We start from the raw sequence: 18,877 nt of genomic DNA, 5'->3' as shown, positions 1-18,877 counted from the left end.
AAACTACAACAGCTTTAAATTGCATCAAGGCTTTTAGGATACCCTGTATTATTGAAGTTAACAATAAAACAAAAGCAGAGAAAAAATTCCAGAGTGAATAGAAGTGAATGGAGCATTTTGTTACTGTTTTGTGACATATTAGTCTTCCTGTACTCCTCTGTGGACAGACCACTTATGGAGGATCATGTTCAGTTCAGGTACCATATTTTAGAAAGGACATTCATAAATGAAAGAACATTTGGGGAAGTTCAACAGGCAGATAAAGGGTCTTGGGATCATTTCACATAAGCATCAGTTCAAGAAACTTGGAAAATATTTCTCCTACAGAAGAGAGGACCTGTAGGCAGATGAGAGAGTTGTTTTCACATGGAAGGAAGATCCAAATTCAAATCCTACCTCAAATATTTACCAGCTGTGTGACCCTGAGCAAGTAATAGCTTCTCTGTCTCTCAATTTCCTCATCTGTAAAATGTGGGAAATAACAGGACTTACCTCTTGGGGGTGTTATAAGGGTCAAATAAGAGAATATGTGAAGAGTTTTGCAAATTTTAAAGTGCTATATCAATATTAGCTATTATTAATAGTTATTATTAAGTCACCTCTCCCTAGAAGTCATCCAGCAAGGTTGGTGGTCATTTGTCTAGCATGTTAAGGAAGGGATCTTTCTTTGTTCAGATATGGGTTGAACGAGGTGGCTTTTAAAGTTTCTTCCAGTTCTAAATCTATGTTCTGAAGCAGCTAGGTGGCCCAAAGGATAGACTACTGGCCCGGAAGTTGGGAGGACCTGAGTTCAAATCTCATCTCAGACACTTACTTGCTGTGTGACCCTGGGCAAGTCACTTAACCCCAATTGCCTCAAACGTCCAGGGCCATCTCCAGTCATCCTTATGTATATCTTATCACTGGACCCTGATGACTAGGGAAGAGAGATTGAGACTGGTGACTGGTGACTGCCCTTCCTCACTTGAATCCAATTCATGGCAAGTCATGATATTACCTCCCAATATCATGGTCCTCTTCAAGAACAAAGGACAAACAACAACAAATCTTTGTTCCTATGACTTCTTAGATTCTCTAAGACTTAAAAAGACCCACTCATAAATTTCATGCACCATTATTACTTTTTGTTCATATTTCTGCACATTTCTTTTTCTTGATGGTAATTAAGATTAGTATAACTTTTAAAAATAATAATGAAGTGTTTATAACAGGGTTTTGTTTTCCTTGCTTTCTCAATTGGAGGGTAGGAGGGAGAATAAAATTTAATTTAAAAAATATTGTAGGAGGGTTACCTATAGATGAAGAAGAATAATGAAATTATATAGTCACAAACCCACCCCACACATCCCCCACAATACTAGCACTATAAAAAGATATACTCAGTATACCTTAGGGAAAGAAAAAAGGAAGAGAGGAAAGAAGGAAAGAAGTATTTATTAAGCAACTACTATATGCCAGGCACTTGTAAAGCTAAGTGCTTTACAAATATTATCTTATTGGATGTGACTTATCTCTTAAAACACAAGATAAGAAAGTTTGCAACAAATAAAATAAAAGAGTATGTCCTGTATTGGGTAGAAAATTCATGAAATTATTGTCTCAACAGGTGATCCACCCCATCCTCAACTCACCAACACATTGTGTACCAGAAATTGATTTTGTTAATCAGTTGTGTGGAACTTGAAATTCATCTTCCCAATAGAATCAACATTAGAAATGTTGGATAGATTCCCTGATTACTTCACAATAGCTTTGCTCAACCTATGATAAAGCAGGAACAATTCATTAGCAAAAAAAAAAAAATTACAGGGAATATATTTGCTGAATTGAATTGAGAACAACACTGTTATACTAGCAATTCAAAAGGACAAGGAAGAGCAAGAAAAATCATTTTATTTATTTTATATAGTGGTTCTTGAGAAAAAATGCTTAAGTAGAGGAAGATGAAAAGGGAGATTTCTGATGGAGGACTCTGGTCATTTGGGGGATTTGGTATTGGTTATTTTATATATCATTTCAATTTAAAACTTCTGACATTTCCTTTCTCCACTCCTAGTGTAACCCAAGCACTAATTATTTCTCTACTTTTCGCCTATGACTAGAGTTGTTTTTTTTACTCAGAGTTTTAAAACATCATTTTCTGAGATAATTGGTCAAGAATTGAAAGAGAGGGGAATATGTGCCTCTGTGTAAGTGTGCATGCATGTGTGTGCACAAGTGTGTGTATGTAGTTACATATACATACACACATGTATATATACACACAGAAATAGTCTCTGGGTGGGAAGGAGGAGTGGGATAAAGCGTATTCCACATAATTTACAAATAATAATAATATCAATAACTTTCTTTTCTATCCTTTAATTATTTGTAGATTTCAATTATATTTTTTGTCAGCTTCCCCCTCTCCTTTTTTTTACTCAAAGGGTCCTAATCTTTCAGTTAAACTCTCTACTCAGGAGAGGGAGTATTAATGAATAATGCCAGGTGACAAAAATAAGGTGATGACCACATAGGATGATAAATTTGAAGCAAAAAAACCAACAATCTGGGAATCAAGTCCAGCACCCTCATTTTATAGATGAAGAAAGTGAGGCCCAGAAAAGTGAAATGATTTACTCAGGGTAACACAATTAGTAATTGAAAAAAGAAGAATTTAAAGCCAGATCTTCCTGAATCCAATTTCAGAGTGCAAACTTCCTCTTCAGATCATTTATTATTATTAATAGTAGTAGTACTAGTACTAGTAATAATAAATGAATGTTTACAGAATGATTTACCCACACCATCAAATCTGGGCCCCACCCCTAGCAATCTGATGATGTACATCTTTATTTTCACTAACCTCTACCTTAAATTTATCATTTCCTTCAATTATTAATGTAGGGACAAATAACATTATTATTAGCAGTACTCGGGTTTTTATCTCTAATTAAAATCCTATATTTTCATGTCACATTATAGTTGTTGCTATTTATGTATAACACTACTTCAGAATTACTCAAGTTATTAGACCTACCTCAAGATAGGTCTACATTACAATTTACAACTATTTTGATAACTATATTTCAATAAAATTAGTTTCCTTTGTAAACCTACAAATTTTATTTCATGTATTCAATAACATTATTTTGAGAAGGGATCCACAGGTGCTACTATATTGCTAAAGGTTCCATGACATAAAAAAGGTTAAGAAGCCCATCACTACACCAAACGCTTTCTAAGTTTGCAAGTCACTTGTGTGCATGCATGTGTGTATGCATATAGATATATAGATAGTAGCTATATATATATATAGTAGCTATATTCTCATCTATATGTAGATAGATATAGATATAGAAGCTTTATATATAGTAGCTTTAAGGCCAGATTATTCTAAAGTCAGGATCTAATATATGATGAGATATCACTTTCCACCAAAATAACTCTGGGTTTCTGACAGTAGCAAATAACAATGGAGAGAATTACTGATAGTTATAGAAAAATTCATACTCCTCAAAGGATTGACTTTGGACAAAGGAAAATGGCATTGATTTTTATTGTTTAGTCATTTCAGTCATGTCTGATTCTCCATGACCCTATTTGAAGTTTTCTTGGCAAAGATACTGGAGTGGTTGGCCGTTTCCTTCTTCAGCTCATTTTATAGATGAGGAAACTGGAGCAAACAGGGTGAAGTGACTTGCCCGGGGTCACATAGCTAGTAAGTGTCTAAGACTGGATTTAAACTCAAATCCTTCTGACTCCAGGGCCAGTGCTCTATCCAGTGTGCCACCTAGCTGCAACACTGTTTTGTCATTCAGTATTGATCAGGACATGTTCTGGGTGTCATAGAAGAGAGGATGACAAACTGAAGTATGCCTAACCAAATAAGGGTTATCAGAATGGTACAAGCACATGCCTTGTAAGACTGGTTGAAAGAGCTGGAGAAATGTTGAGACTAGAGAAGAGACACTTATGGGGAACATGATGGTGCCCTTCAAGTATTTAAAGGACCCATTATATAGAAGATAGATTAGATTTGTTCTACTTGGCCCGGAGGGTTGAAGAGAAATTCCTGTAAGTTGTAGAGAGGCAGGTTTAGACTTAGTATAAAGAAACATTTCCTGACAATTAAAGTTATCCCAAAATGCAGTGGGTTGCCATCGTAGATAGGGGGTCCCTCACTGTGCCCTTCAAACCACAGAATCACAGAATTCAAGAAGTGGAAGGGTGTTCAGCAGTCATCTTGTTCAATTTTTACTGAGAAGAATCCCCACTATAATACATACAGTAAGTAATCATTTCTCTTTTGTTTGAATACCTTCAAGGATGGGGAAACCATTAACCTCTCAAGGAGGCACACTGCAGTTTTGTTGTTGCTTGGTCATTATCAGTCATGTCTGACTCTTCATGACCCCATTTGGGGTTTTCTTGGTAAAGATATTAGAGTGGTCAGGGGAATCTAGGTGGCAAAGTGGATAAAGCAGTGGCCCTGGATTCAAGAGGACACAAATTCAAATCCAGCCTCAGACACTTACTAGCTGTGTGACCCTGAGCAAGTCACTTAACCCTCATTGTCCTGCCAAAAAAAAAATAGATCTTAGACTGGTTTGCCATTTCCTTCTTCAACTCATTTGACAGATGAGAAAACTGAGGCAGACAGGGTGAAGTGACTTGCCCAAGGTCACACAGCTAGTAAGTGTCTGAGGCTGGATTTGAATTCAGGTCTTCCTGGCTCCAGGTCCAGCTCTCTATCTACTGAGCCACCTAATTACCTCAAAGTCACAAAGAACTGTATTTAACCTTTCTTCACTTGAGGGGAAGCTCTCAACTAAGACTATAACTTGCAGAGAAGGTGCCAATATTCATCAATTAAAAAGTTTCCTCACCTATCCTAATGAAATCACAAGTCTGGTCTCTAACCCTTTTATTTGGGGAGTTTCTGAGCTACTTGCAATAATTCATTATAAAGTCAAACTTGCCAGTGTCTGTTTTATTGCCTTAGTTAATTATTTTGTTCAGAAGAAAATTTTGGGACTTGCTCGAGTGATTTTTTTTTATAAAATATGCTAACTGTGCACATTTTAATTCTTATTCCCCCATTGTCAAAGGGAATTAAGAAATTAACTCAGGGACAGCTAGGTGGCACAGTGGATAGAGCACTGGCCCTGGATTCAGGAGGACCTGAGTTCAAAATCCAGTCTCAGACACTTGATACTTACTATCTGTGTGACCCCAGGCAAGTCACTTAACCCCAATTGCCTCACTTTAAAAGAAAAAAGAAATTAACTCAGAATTTTCTTCCAATGTTACATTATTATAGAAGAACTTTACAAATGGTCTATTTATGTCCTTATATACCACAGAGTTCAGTCATAATCAAGAGAAATGAAAAGTGTATGATTTTATACAGAAATTGAGTAGGTAAACGAATGCAATAAGAGGGAAAATAAAACAGAAAATAGAATTTTAGAGTTAAAAAGAAATTTTGGATATCACCTCTGTCATGATAACTTAAAACTAGGCTGCCTTTTCATAATGTAGCATATTGTTTATGTTCTCCAAATAACAGAATTTTACAGAAGCTTCCAAGCACCCGATTAGACATGCATGACATTTTCAAATATGTGGTTTGTTTAGCACCTCTCAAAAGGGAGTGTAGAGTGGGTGAAGTGACAAATCGTCAGACACCGACAATTTTCCAAGAAAATGTGTATGGGCGACTTCCATTCCATTGAGGCAGTTCTAGGTGGAAGGAATGTATGAGTAAGAATAATTAATTCCTTAACTTGAATCAATAATAGAAAGAACATCATTTGTCATTCACATGAAGTCCTTAGATACAGCATGTGGTTTATAAAGCAGTTGAGGAGGTAGCAACATCCTGGGGATGGGAGAGGAAGGGAGGGAAAGGGAGGGAACTGAGGGAAGGCAGGAGGATTGGAAAACAGTTTTCGAAAATGAACAAAAACAGTGTTGTTTGGCTCAGTGGGAAAAGCTTTGGAAAGTCAAATCAGTAGCGATCATCTTCACGCCAGACAAAAAAATTTCTTAAGTCGTTACGCGTTTTCATAGTTGAAACCAAAAGTGTGATATAATTTTCTTAAGGCCAAAAAGCATGCTGAGAACACTGGGTGAACACTCCATAAATGTACATTGATGGGGAAAAATAGCCTAGGTCACTGTTGCTTTTGCCACATAATTTAGACTGCTTAATGAAAATTGTTTGCTGATGATAGAGCTTCTAAAAATTCTAGGAAATGACCATGAGACAATGACATGGTGGATAAAATGCTAGGTTTGGAATTAGTGAGATCTGGATCTGAATCCTCTCTCAACACATACCAGCAGTATGACCCTGGGCAAGTCAATTAAATTATCTAGGCCTTACTTTCCTCATCTGTAAAATGTGGATAGTAGTGGTATCTCCCTTGTAAGGTTATTATGAAGTTCGCATTATAGCATGTTATATAAAGCCTTTTACAAACTCAAGAATGCTTTATAAATGTGAGTTGTTTCATTCTGAAGAGCAGTTTGGAACTGTTGGGTATCAGAAGCAAGCATTAAATCCAGGTCTTCCTGACTCAAGGCTATTTTTCAAGGCCAATCCCCGATATTGTTTTTTGTTTTTGCTTTTGTTTTGCGGTGCAATGAGGGTTAAGTGACTTGCCCAGGGTCACACATCTAGTAATTGTCAAGTGTCTGAGGCTAAATTTGAACTCTGGTCCTCCTGACTCCAGGGCCGGTGCTCTAACCACAGCACCACCTAGCTGCCCCCCCTATATTATAGCACCTCTATCTAACATCCCTGAATTTTAGATAACTAAAATGACAACAGATCAGTAATGTGATTTTGAAATCTACTGGACAATTTTGACCATAAAAGAAATAATTTTTAAAAATATAAATAATTTCACATAATTCTTACTCAAGGGTATCATTGTATGAAAAGTATTGGTTGTTGTTTTTAGCTTCTTCCCATATCTGCTTCTCTATTTCTCTTTTTCCTGGAATATACTTCTCTTGCTATACGTTGATTCCCTTTCTTTCTTTTTTATTCTTGTATTTCTTATTTCTTTTTTAAAAATAATAAACATTTTTATTTATAATTTTGAGTTCTAATCTTTCTCCCTTCTTCCTTTCTCCCCTCCCCCACCCCTGAGGCAGTAAGCAATCAAATATGGCTTATATATGTGTGATTATGCAAAACATTAATATTTTAGTCATTTTGTACCAAAAGTTTAAATAAAAGAAAAATGAAAAAAAAGTGAAAAATAGCATGCTTCAATCTGTGTTCAATCGATACCAGTTCTTTCTTTGGAGGTGGATAGTATGCTTTATCATTAGTCCTTTGGGATTATCTTGGATCAGTGTATTGCTAAGAATTCTTAAGTCATTCACAGTTCTTCATCAAACATTTTCCTGTCTCTTTACACAATGTTTTCTTGGTTCTGCTCACTTCACTATACATAAATTCATACAAGTCTTTCCAGGATTTTCTGAAATTATCTTGCTTGTCCTTTCTTATAGCACAATAATATTCTACCACCATCATTACCACAGCTTGTTTAGCCATTCCCCGATTGATGGGCATTCCTTTGATTTCCAATTCTTAGCCACCAGAAAAAGAGCTGCTAGAAATATATTTGTATAAATAGATCTTTTTCTCTCTTGGGGCATGCCTTTGGGATTCCCTTTCTTTACATCCTCTCACTTGAATTTTTCTTTCCTTTCCCCTTTACCAATCCCAGGCCAATTTACTTTTTGTTTTGTTTTGTTTTGTTTTGTTTTGTTTTGTTTTGTTTTGTTTTGTTTTGTTTTGTTTTGTTTTGTTTTGTTTTGTTTTGTTTTTTGGTGAGGCAATGGGGGTTAAGGGACTTGCCCAGGGTCACACAGCTAGTAAGTGTTAAGTGTCTGAGGCTGGATTTGAACTCAGGTCCTCCTGACTCCAGGGCCGGTGCTCTAACCACTGCACCACCTAGCTGCCCTGCCAATTTACTTTTTATCCCTTTTCTAAAATTCAAACAAAGTCCATAGAAAAGAAAAGCTCCTCTTTTTGATCCATTATGGTCTAATTTTTTTTATGAGTTTTGAAATGAAAACCTGTCTTTCCCTTCAAATGTGATCCAAACTGTATTAAATATAGACCTGTTAGTCTTCTAAATTTGACTCTCCCCTTTTGGTCCCCAAAAGACATATTTTCCACTGTCATACAGATTTGAGATGTTGACTAGAGTCATGGAAGTTAAGGCAACTGAATATGCTCTGTCCTGGGATGTGAGAGACTGAGGAAGAAATCATTGTATCCCTAGGGCCAAGTATGGTGTCTTCGGGCACTTGGTTGGAAATCCACAAATGCTATTTGCTTGCTTCCTTGCTTGATTAGCCAGTTCTATGATAACCTGTATGAACTTTAGCTGTTTAACTTTCCTGGGCCTTGACTTTCTCATCTAAACTAAGTAGTTTCTAGGGTCTCTTCTGGCTCCAAATCCTATGATCCTGCATATATGAACAACTCATCGGACTTTGGGGAATTCATAGAATCAGAGAATTTCAGAGTTGGAAAGGATTCCAGAGATTAATTACTTCTACCAGTATCTGAACAGGGTCCTGATCTCTCCACAGTATCACTGACAGGAAATGATCTAGCTTCCACTAGGAAAACTCGTAAGATGGAGAACCTACTCTCTTGAGGCAGCCCAATCCATCTGGGATAGCAACAATGATTAGGATTTCTAGTCAAAAATTTATTTAGTGACTACTATGTCCGATGAGGCTTTACAAAAAGCTAAGGAAAGGGGAAGAAGAAAGGGGAAAGCTATCCTTAATTGAATGCAGAATCCCAGTGAATAGCAAGGAAGTCATAAGATTTTCTTAAAGGAGCATTACAAAGAAATAGAAGAAAACAATAGGATGGAAAAGGCAAGAGGGTCTTCAGGAAAATTGGAGATATCAAGGGAATATTTTGTGCAAAAATGGGCATGATATAAAACAAAAATGGCAGGGACTTAACAGAAGTAAAGGGAATAAGAAGAGGTGGCAAGAATATGCAGAAGAACTATACAAGAAAGATCTTAACATCACTGATAACCATGATGGTGTGGTTATTGACCTGGAGCCAGAAATCCTGGAAAGTGAAGTCAAGTGGGCCATAGGAAGCATTGCTAATAATAAGGCTAGTAGAAGTGATGGAATTCCAGATGAACTATTTAAAATCCTAAAAGATGATACTGTTAAAGTATCAATATGCCAGCAAATTTGTAAAATTTAAGAGTGAGCAATAGATTGGAAAAGGTCAATCTACATCCCGATCCTAAAGATAGGCAGTGCCAAAGAATGTTCAAATTATCAAACAATTGCAATCATTTATTTCACACACAAGCAAAGCTATGTTTAAGATTCTGCAAACTGGGCTTCAGCAATATGTGGATTAAGAATTACCAGAAGTTGGGAGCAGCTAGGTGGCACAGTGGATAAAGCACCAACCCTGGATTCAGGAGGACCTGAGTTCAAATCCAGCCTCAGACACTTGACACTTACTAACCGTGTGACCCTGGGCAAGTCACTTAACCCTCATTGACCTGCAAAAACAAACAAGCAAACAAACAAGAATTACCAGAAGGTATTCAAAGAGGCAGAGGAACTAGAGACCAAATTGCCAACATGTGCTGGATTATGGAGAAAGCAAGGGAATTCCAGAAATTATCTACTTCTGCTTCACTGACTACATTAAAGCCTCTGATTGTGTGGATCAGAAAAAATTATGTCAAGTCTACAAAGGGGTGGGAGTACCAGATCATCTTATTTGTCTCCTAGAAACCTGTATGTGGGACAAGAAGCAACAGTTAGAACCAAACATGGAACAACTGATAGGAAGTACAATAAGTCTGTACATTGTCACCTTATTTATTTAACCTATTTACAGAGACATCATGTGAAATGCCAAGTTGGACAAATCAAAAGTTAGAATTAAAGTTGCTGGGAAAAATATCAACAATCTCAGATATGTAAACAATACCACTCTGATGGCAGAAAGTAAAGAGGAATTGATAAGGCTCTTGATGAGAGTGAAAGAGGAGATTGTAAATGCTGGCTTAAAGCTTAACATTTAAAAAAACCTAAGATCATGGCATCTGGTTGTATTACTTTCTGACAAATAGAGAGAAAAGAAATGGAAGCAGTGCAAGATTTTAGATTCTTGGGCTCAAAGATTATTGCAGACAGTGACTTCATAAAATTAGAAGATTTTTGCTTCCTGGAAAGAAAGCTATAGTAAATCTGCACAAAAAACTAAAAAGCAAAAATATTACCTTGCCAACAAAGGTCTGTATAGCCTAAGCTATTTTTTCCAGTAGTAATGGATAACTGTAAGAGTTGGAGTATAAAGAAAATGGTGACAGAATCAATGTTTTCAAAGTGTGGTACAGAAAGAGACTTTTGAGAATTCCTTGGACAGCAAGGAGAGCAAATCAATCAATACTTAAAGAAGTTAACTGACTATTTATTGGATGAGGCAGCTAGGTGGTGCAGTGAATAGACCACCAGGCCCAGAGTCAGTCAGGAAGACCTGAGTTCAAATCAAGACTCAAATACTTACTCTCTATGTCACCCTGAGCAAGTCACAACCGTGTTTGTCTCAGTTTCCCCATCTATAAAATCAGCTGAAGAAGGAAATGGCAAAGCACTCCAGTATCTTTGCAAAGAAAGTGCTAAATGGGTCCACAAAGAGTCAGACATAACTGAACAAGAACATCCTTCACTGGAAGGACAAATACTGAAGCTGCAGCTTAAATACTTTGGCCACATGAGACAGGACTCATTGTAAAAGCCTTGGATGCTGGGAACAATTGAATGCAAGAGGAGAAGAATATAGTAGAGGATGAGATGCATAGATTGTGTCATGGAAGCAATGAACATGCGGTTGGACAGACTTTGGGATATGGTAGAGGACAGAAGGGCCTGGCATGCTATGGTCCATGGGATCATGAAGAATTGGACATGACTGAATGATAAAACAACCACAATAGGAAATGCATGAAGTCCTGTGCTATGTTCTAGAAATACAAAGACAGAAATTAAACACACCCTGCCCTAATGCAGTTTAAATTACATCAAGGATATTTTTGTCTTGTTGTTACTTTTCCATTGTTGATTCTCTGTGGTAAAACATTACAATTCTTATATCTCTTCCATATACTAGGGTTTTTTCCCCTTGTTTTTTTTATTATATGGTCTTTTTCTATGTTGGGGGATACCTTTGGGATATAAACCTAGCAGTGGTATTGGTGGATCAAAGGGTATGTACAGTTCTATAGCCCTTTGGGCATAGTTCCAAATCACTCTCCAGAATCGTTAGATCTTTTCACAACTCCACCAACAGTGGATTAGCATAAGGGGCAAACCTTTTGAAGAGATTCCATGAGTTTATTCCATATAATAGTTGTTGGAGAATTCATTTGGTTATTTATTAAAGGGTAACCCATAAACATCTTTATTCATTTTCCAAGTTTTCCTGTTCAGTTATTTCACAATGGAAGCTATTTGCTTTTGAAACGACTGTGTAGTGTGCACATGCCAAAGAAAGAGTAATTGGGGAATTAACCTCTGACCTATAATAAAATGAGTAGATGACTGATTGCAAAATATGGGACAAAGTCTCTTTATCCAGTCTTATTTATAAACTAGTCGAGAAGGATTTGGTGTAACTTTGTATAAACTTTTAAATATGTATATATATATATATATGTACATGTATTTTATACATGTGTATGCATTACACATGTATATGCATAAAATTAACTATGAAATGCAACTGAGGCAGGATGGTTATTCCTCAGATGCCATATTTTTATCTTTGATAAACACTTTACTCCAGAAGAAAAAAGATTCCAGAAAATCTTATTAATATCCTTAGACCAGAACTTCTTACAAAATCCACAATGCAATCAATTATTTCTTACTAATTACCACCTTTACATAGAGGCTAGGGTTTCTTAGTTTGATTACTCTTGTATAACCCCTTCTGTATCAACCCACACTGGCTTTCAATATGGAATTAGGAATAAATGGCTAGAATTAGAAATAACAATGGAGGAAGGATCATAGGCTATAGATTTATAGATGGAAGGACCTTAGAGGTCATCAAGGACTTCATCTTTCAGATGAGGAAACCGAGGCAGAGTTTTTGTGACTTGTTCATGGTCAAAATAGCCAATAAATATTTGATGCTAGATTCTAACTTGTGTTTTCTTGATCCAAGTCTAGTACCCTACCCACTATACCATGAGAATTCCTCCTATGTCACTTACTAGCTACATAGTCACTTAACTTCATGTCACAGATGATTCTCTAGAACTTAAGTCATAGACTAATTTCTATATACATTGGTGGAGAAAGAACCCATAACAGGAGTTCCTTCTGCTGATGAAATGACAGATCCTTCATGTACTCCTTTGCACATTCATGTATTACCTCTATATGGAAGTTTCCCAACTCTCTATTTCCCCACATAGCTTCTCCATGGTGTTAAAGTCCCATATTTCCAGTTAAATACTAGACAACCCTAGATGTCTCTCTCCAATCCATCTATTACACAGCTGTCCAATTGTCCTAAGTCATAATTCTTTTTGTGAAACTCTACTCAAAAATCTTCAGGGGTTCCCCATTACATGAATAAAGAATGCACTCTTGACCCTTCTAGTCAAGTTCTATATTCTGGCTCCAATGTATGTTTCCAGCTTTAGCTTCAATTTATCCCCTTTCTTTTCTTTCTTTCTTTTTTTTTTTTTACAGAACAATAAGGGTCAAGTGACTTGCCCAGGGTCACACAGCTAGTAAGTGTCAAGTGTCTGAGGCTGGATTTGAACTCAGGTCCTCCTAAATACAGGGCCGGTGCTTTATCCACTGTGCCACCTAGCTTCCCCCATCCCCTTTATTTTCTAGCCAAACTCCTTGGCATATTCTTGTTCTGCCTCCTCCTATCTCTATAACTTTTTTTAACATCATGCTACCTCTGACCCTTACCCCATTAATCAGACATTTATTGTCTCTTCTGTGCATGGCATTCTGTTAGGTAATGAAGAAATAATGATAAAAAATGATGCAGTCTATCCTCAAGGAACTTGTTGTTGTTTGTTCTTTGTCCTTCATTCTCAAAGATAACCATGACACTGGGAGGTGATATCATGCCTTGCAGTGAATTTATTTAAGTGAGAGAGGATTGTATGAAGTCACCATCCTCATTCTTTCCTCTAGAGCCACGAAGGTCCAGTGGCAAGATACACATCAGGATGACTGGAGATAGCCCCGGATGCCTTACTTTGGAGTAAGGCAATTGGGGTTAAATGACTTGTCCAAAGTCACATAGCTAATAAGTCTCTAAGGTGAGATTTGAACTCGGGTCCTCCAAACTTCAGTGATAGTACTCTATCTACTGTACCACGCAGCTGTCAAGGAACTTATATTCTACTGGAAAATACAATTTGTACACAGATAAGCATGACGCTAGGTAGGCTATCGTGGGGTTAAAAAGGGTAACCTAGACAAAGTGGTCTAGGGAAGTCTGAGTGACAGAGAACATTATCAGCTTTAGGCTTCCTTTCAGGGCTTATGCCATATGCTACCACCTTATACTCTTTCATAACCTCTGCAGTTTCTGCTCAGTGGTCATCAATCACATAGCATTTTTTTTTTTTTGCGGGGCAATGAGGATTAAGTGACTTGTCTAGGGTCACACAGCCAGTAAGTGTCAAGTGTCTGAGGCTGAATTTGAACTCAGATCCTCCTGAATCCTGGGCTGGTGCTTTATCCACTGTGCCACCTAGCTGCCCCCCATGATATAGTATTTTGCCTAGACTTCTCCTTTTCAATTACTATATTATATTCTCTCTTGTTTTCAGCATGCTCAAATGCATTTGTTATGTCATTTAGATAGATCCTCGAATGATCAAGGTCTTGATCCATCAATGTCTTTCCATTCTGTAAGACTCTTGTCCATGTTCTCCCAGAAGGTTTCCCCAGGGGATACACTAAATCAATGTATTGAGATCCTTCCTTATTTCCTCTCAATATTAAGAAAAAAATTTAGTCTGTTACCAGAATCATCCTAAAAGCCTTTCTACTATGGTAGAACCTATTAAAGTTTGTAACCCACAGGCATGGTCTTTGAGAACTCCGTGTCACCTTCACCTAATGGTGAGGTATTGGATTAGGGTTTTGTGAGGTCTTCTTATAACATAACTACTTGTTTATGTATGTTTCCCCTCTGTTGTGTTAAAAGTTCTTTGAGAGTAGGACTTGAATCCTATTTACTTTTATATTTCTAGGACAGTGACTTACACAGAGTAAGAGCTTAATAAACGTTTGTTGACTGGAATCATTGTTGAACAAAAGTATTTGTTTTGTTACTCAGGAAAGTGGCTTGTTTGCTCCGAAAAACATTCTGTCCTATTTTAATAAGAATTGTAGGAATATCATTTAGTTTTTCAGTCAGCTGAAAGAAGTCTCCTGCAGATGAACCATCCAATTTATATTGTTCTAATGTGTGGTTTGTTTTTGTGGAGCAGGGACAAAGCACTTTGAGTGGGTTATTGGAAGTTGAAGGCAATCAGTATTTTAAAACCTCACTGCTTAGGTGCTATTCAACTTGAGTGTTTTCATCTTTAATGTTTTTAATTCTGTAGTTTAGAAACAAAAGGCCTAAGGATTTGGAGATTATTGTAGCAGAAAAATTGTCTTTTGACTCGGGACAGGTTGTTCCATTCATTTTCTGATCTTTTAGCATTTGACAGGGAAACTATAGCTATAGCCACATCTTTCATTTAGAGGGATCTGCTTTTCCATTTTTAAAAACTCAATAGTCCAAGCAATAGTCAATTTAAAAAATTCAGTAGTCCAAGAATGTTCAGTCATCATTCATTTATTCACTGATGCTTTCATCAATTAGTCAATATTTATGCAAAAAATTGCGTTGCGTGCCAAGGAAGATGCAAAGAACTGCTGGCAGGGATGCAGCTGCTGCAAAGAAATATGTGAGGTACAGAATTACTGCTGGTCTATGATGGTAGAAGGAATCTTCATAGTGAAATCACAGGTGCAGAAAGAAAATCCTTTAAAAATATTTTAAAGAATTTTACTCCTTTGCTATTTAGATATATGCACAGGATGACAATTTTAGAAAACTCCTTACAGATTATGCAGTACAACTCCCTCATTTTTTCAGATGAAGAAGCTAAAGAAAAATGAAAGTGACCAATCCAGGGTCACTCAGAAAATAAAGAAGCACAACAAACATCTAAAACTAAGTCCCTCTTATCCAAATCTAGGACACTTTCCATTATATTATTCTGCTTCTCACTACTCTCATATGAAATGCATTTTCTCCCCATATTTTATGGGAGTTTTCTTCCTTGTTTTTTCTTTTATCATTTTTTTAAAACAGTGATATATACTGATATTATAAAAATAAGCCGAGTTTACTTCGAAAAATCATTTTTTGGAAACAAGTTCTTTTGCATGTTTAATTAACATGTTATGCACACAGTAAATAATATTACAAACATCATTTTGGGAAAAATTCCTACTAGCAATTGAGAAAACAATGCAAAAACCTTTTCTTCATTTAAACTAATGAATCTCATTTTGCTTTATCTTTCAATGCAGAATAAGTCAAGGAAATGATAAAGACTTTCTTTTCTATTCTTATAATTTTTTTTTATATAAGTGGGAGAACAACTGCTGTTCTATTTTTCTCTCTTTACAGGTTCTTTACAGATTAAAAGAAAAACTTCAGCTTTCCCTAAGACAAGACAAAGAGAAAAATCAAGAGATCCACCTCTCCCCCATCCCATTACAGGCCACCCAATCTGACACAAAGACGGTCAACAGCATGGTCCAACCTGAGCACACCCCAAAAGTGGTGAATGTCATAGTGGATCCCCAAGGCCGATGCACTCCTGAAATCAAACCTGCTATTTCCTCCAGTCCATCGCCTTTCAAAATGAAGCCTGTAGGACTTCAGGAGAGGTAAGGGAGTGTTTCTCAACCCACTTTCAGGCTTAGTTACACTCTGACTACACAGGTACTGTTGAATTGGACCTCACTGATTGATATAGTCTGTTAATGGCACCTGGGAATATTTGTAAGATATTCAGAAATAATAGTTCTTGCCACCAGAGGGGCAGGTCTTATAGACTTGGCTTATCGAGCTGTTTAATCACATGGGATTCTGCTGATTTGTCAAAGCAGCAAACATTATGGGTACTGATCTCTTGTATGATCAAGAGAAAAGTAGGTCTTTCAGACATCACACTTAAGGTAGGAATTGAAACGTTACCATGTTCCATTTCTGTTTCTCTTCCAATGCGAATGAACAACATGGTCTCTGAGAATATTGATAATCTCATTTCATCTGTCTACACAAATTATTTACAATGATGAACCATGATTTGAAACCTCATAGTGAATTCCGGTGATCAGATAGTCCAGTTTCTCCAATGAAGCTGGTTTTAATCTATATGCCAGTAGAAGGCTTCAGGAGTTATTGTGTCTCCAGCCCAGGAACCACCCCCTAAATTTGACATGTGGTGTTCAATCTTGTGGTGATGAATATCTTGGAGTTTTGCTGGTGTTGTGGGCCACAAGCTGGGGATATGTGAGTTAGCCACCCCTCTATCCTAGTCACACAACACTAACTGGGACTATTGTAAGAAAGCTGTGGTGCAGACCTAGAACCATTAAGGTTAACGTTGTTCCCAGCTGGACTGATCTGAGTTCTAATGGTGGGCCCTTTGAGCAAGAGGAGTATAAAAGTGGTGTTGGAGATTTTGGTAAAGAGTACCTGAGACCTATTGCTGACGGCTTTTTTGCCCTTCCTGCTGCCAGGTTGTATTGCTTTTAAATCCTCTGAATTACTTTCAAATCACCTTGAGAATTGCTTCCACCTGAGAGTACTGGAAAGATTTTAGTGAAAAATAAATCTTTTTTTTTAAATCCTCTGGCTCAGAGTGGTCCATTGTGTCAGATACAGGGCAGTGACCACCAAGGTTTGCCTGAACCTGGTATTCGAGTCCAATCATCAGGTCTGTCCTCAAAACTCTTCTAGCTTGCTGGGTGTTGACTGATGCAGCCTTTGACAATGTAGGATAAGATCCTTCCCTTTACACAAAGGAGCTGTTGTAGGATTCCAATAAATAGAACCACCCCTTCGTGATGTTTAATTCATCATTAAACTTAGCCAAAAAGTCATTTTACACAGAAATGAATCTTGTATAAAGTCAGATACATGCTGGTTTGCTAAGAGCTCCCCAAAGTAGAGTTTCCTTTTGAAGGAATTGGGAACATTTATAACAGAGAAGAGAAGGCTTAGTAATCAGAGGAATACAAAACTTCTTAAACTGTGGGTTGTATCCCCATATGGGGTCATGTAACTGAATGTGGGGGTTGTAAAAAATTTGGCAACAGTAAAAGTTTATACACACCTATTTTATATACCTATATACCCAGGGTCACATAAAAATTTCTTGGGTGAAAGAGGTCTCATGTGGAAAAAGTTTAAGAAGCCCTGGTCCAAGGTAGAAGGAAGCAGATTTCAGTGCAAGATAAGGAAGAATTCATGAAAGGGTATATAAAGAAAGGACAATCTTTCCTTTACACTAATATATACACATACATACATATATACATATGATAGCTATTCATGTACTTGAAGAAGGCAATCATGACCCAATTTTGTATTCCTCTGATCACTAAGCCTTCTTTTCTCTGTTCTAAATATTCACAATCTCTTCAACAACTTGTGTATATATATATAAATACACATAAATACACATATATATAAATATACATAGATACACACACATATATATATATATACATATATATGTACAAAATTATTTACAAGTTGTCTCCCCTACAAAAATATCAGCCCCTTGATTACAGGAACTGTGTTTTACCCTTTGTATTTTTTTCTTCTTCTCTTTTATTTTTTGGTGAGGCAATTGGGGTTAAGTGACTTAACTTAACCAGGGTTACACAGCTAGTGTCAATTGCCTGAGGTCGGATTTGAACTCAGGTCCTCCTGTATCCAGGGCCAGTGCTTTATCCACTTCACCACCTAGCTGCCCTGCCCCCCCAATCCTTCTTTGTATTCTTAACACTTACCACCACACCTAGCATATAGTCAACACTTAATAAATACTCGTTGCCAGATCGACTGAGTTGTCAAATGATTAGAACTGTTTTTGGGGTTTTTTTTTTTTTGTTTGTTTGTTTTGTGGGGCAATGAGGGTTAAGTGACTTGCCCAGGGTCACACAGCCAGTGTCAAGTGTCTGAGGCTGGATTTGAACTCAGGTCCTCCTGAATCCAAGGCCAGTGCCTTACCCACTGTGCCACCTAGCTGCCCCTAATGATTAGAACTATTAAAAAATTAGATAGACTGCTTCAGGAAATAGTGAACTTCCCATCACTGGAAGGGTTCAGAAAGAGGCTGGAGAACCACTTACTAGGGATGCAACGGCAGGGATCCCCACTTCAGGTATTGCACAAGGGGACCTCTGAGGTCCTTCCAATTCAATGATTATACAATATTTTTCTGGCTTGGTTTTCCCAGCTCTCCATTTTCCCGGTATTGTTCTTTTTTGCCTTAGGTTTTGAGATCAAGTACATAATTCATAAAGCAGATGTTCAATACAGAAACTAAGCTTCATTTGTATCTCCTCCAATGCTTAGTGCATAAATAGCACTTATTCAAATACTTTGTCAAATTATATGATATGCAAGCACACATCCAGAAAATGTGGTTAAGGACCTTCAGAAGGACAGAAGATAAATTTGGTCATCCAGAATCTTGTTTTGTTCTGTAAACATTATCATTGGGCAGTAAGCGCTATATAAAAACAA

General features: G+C 37.1%; 1 protein-coding gene across 2 annotated transcripts in view; it reads left to right on the top strand.

Annotated features, from left to right (window-relative positions):
- The window catches only part of PTPRR (protein tyrosine phosphatase receptor type R), a 373,668-nt gene that overhangs the window by 199,089 nt on the left and 155,702 nt on the right, over positions 1 to 18,877 (top strand). For both annotated transcript variants that reach the window (XM_043965210.1, XM_043965209.1), the window contains one exon: positions 15,740 to 16,002. In XM_043965210.1, coding sequence (XP_043821145.1) covers positions 15,740 to 16,002 — 263 coding nt within the window. The remainder of the gene's footprint in view (positions 1 to 15,739; positions 16,003 to 18,877) is intronic.

Source organism: Dromiciops gliroides, chromosome 5, assembly GCF_019393635.1.
Source record: "Dromiciops gliroides isolate mDroGli1 chromosome 5, mDroGli1.pri, whole genome shotgun sequence".
In the NCBI taxonomy this organism is placed as follows: Eukaryota; Metazoa; Chordata; class Mammalia; order Microbiotheria; family Microbiotheriidae; genus Dromiciops; species Dromiciops gliroides.
The sequence above is the reverse complement of the archived record's forward strand: the minus strand, read 5'-3'. Positions and strand labels throughout refer to the sequence as shown.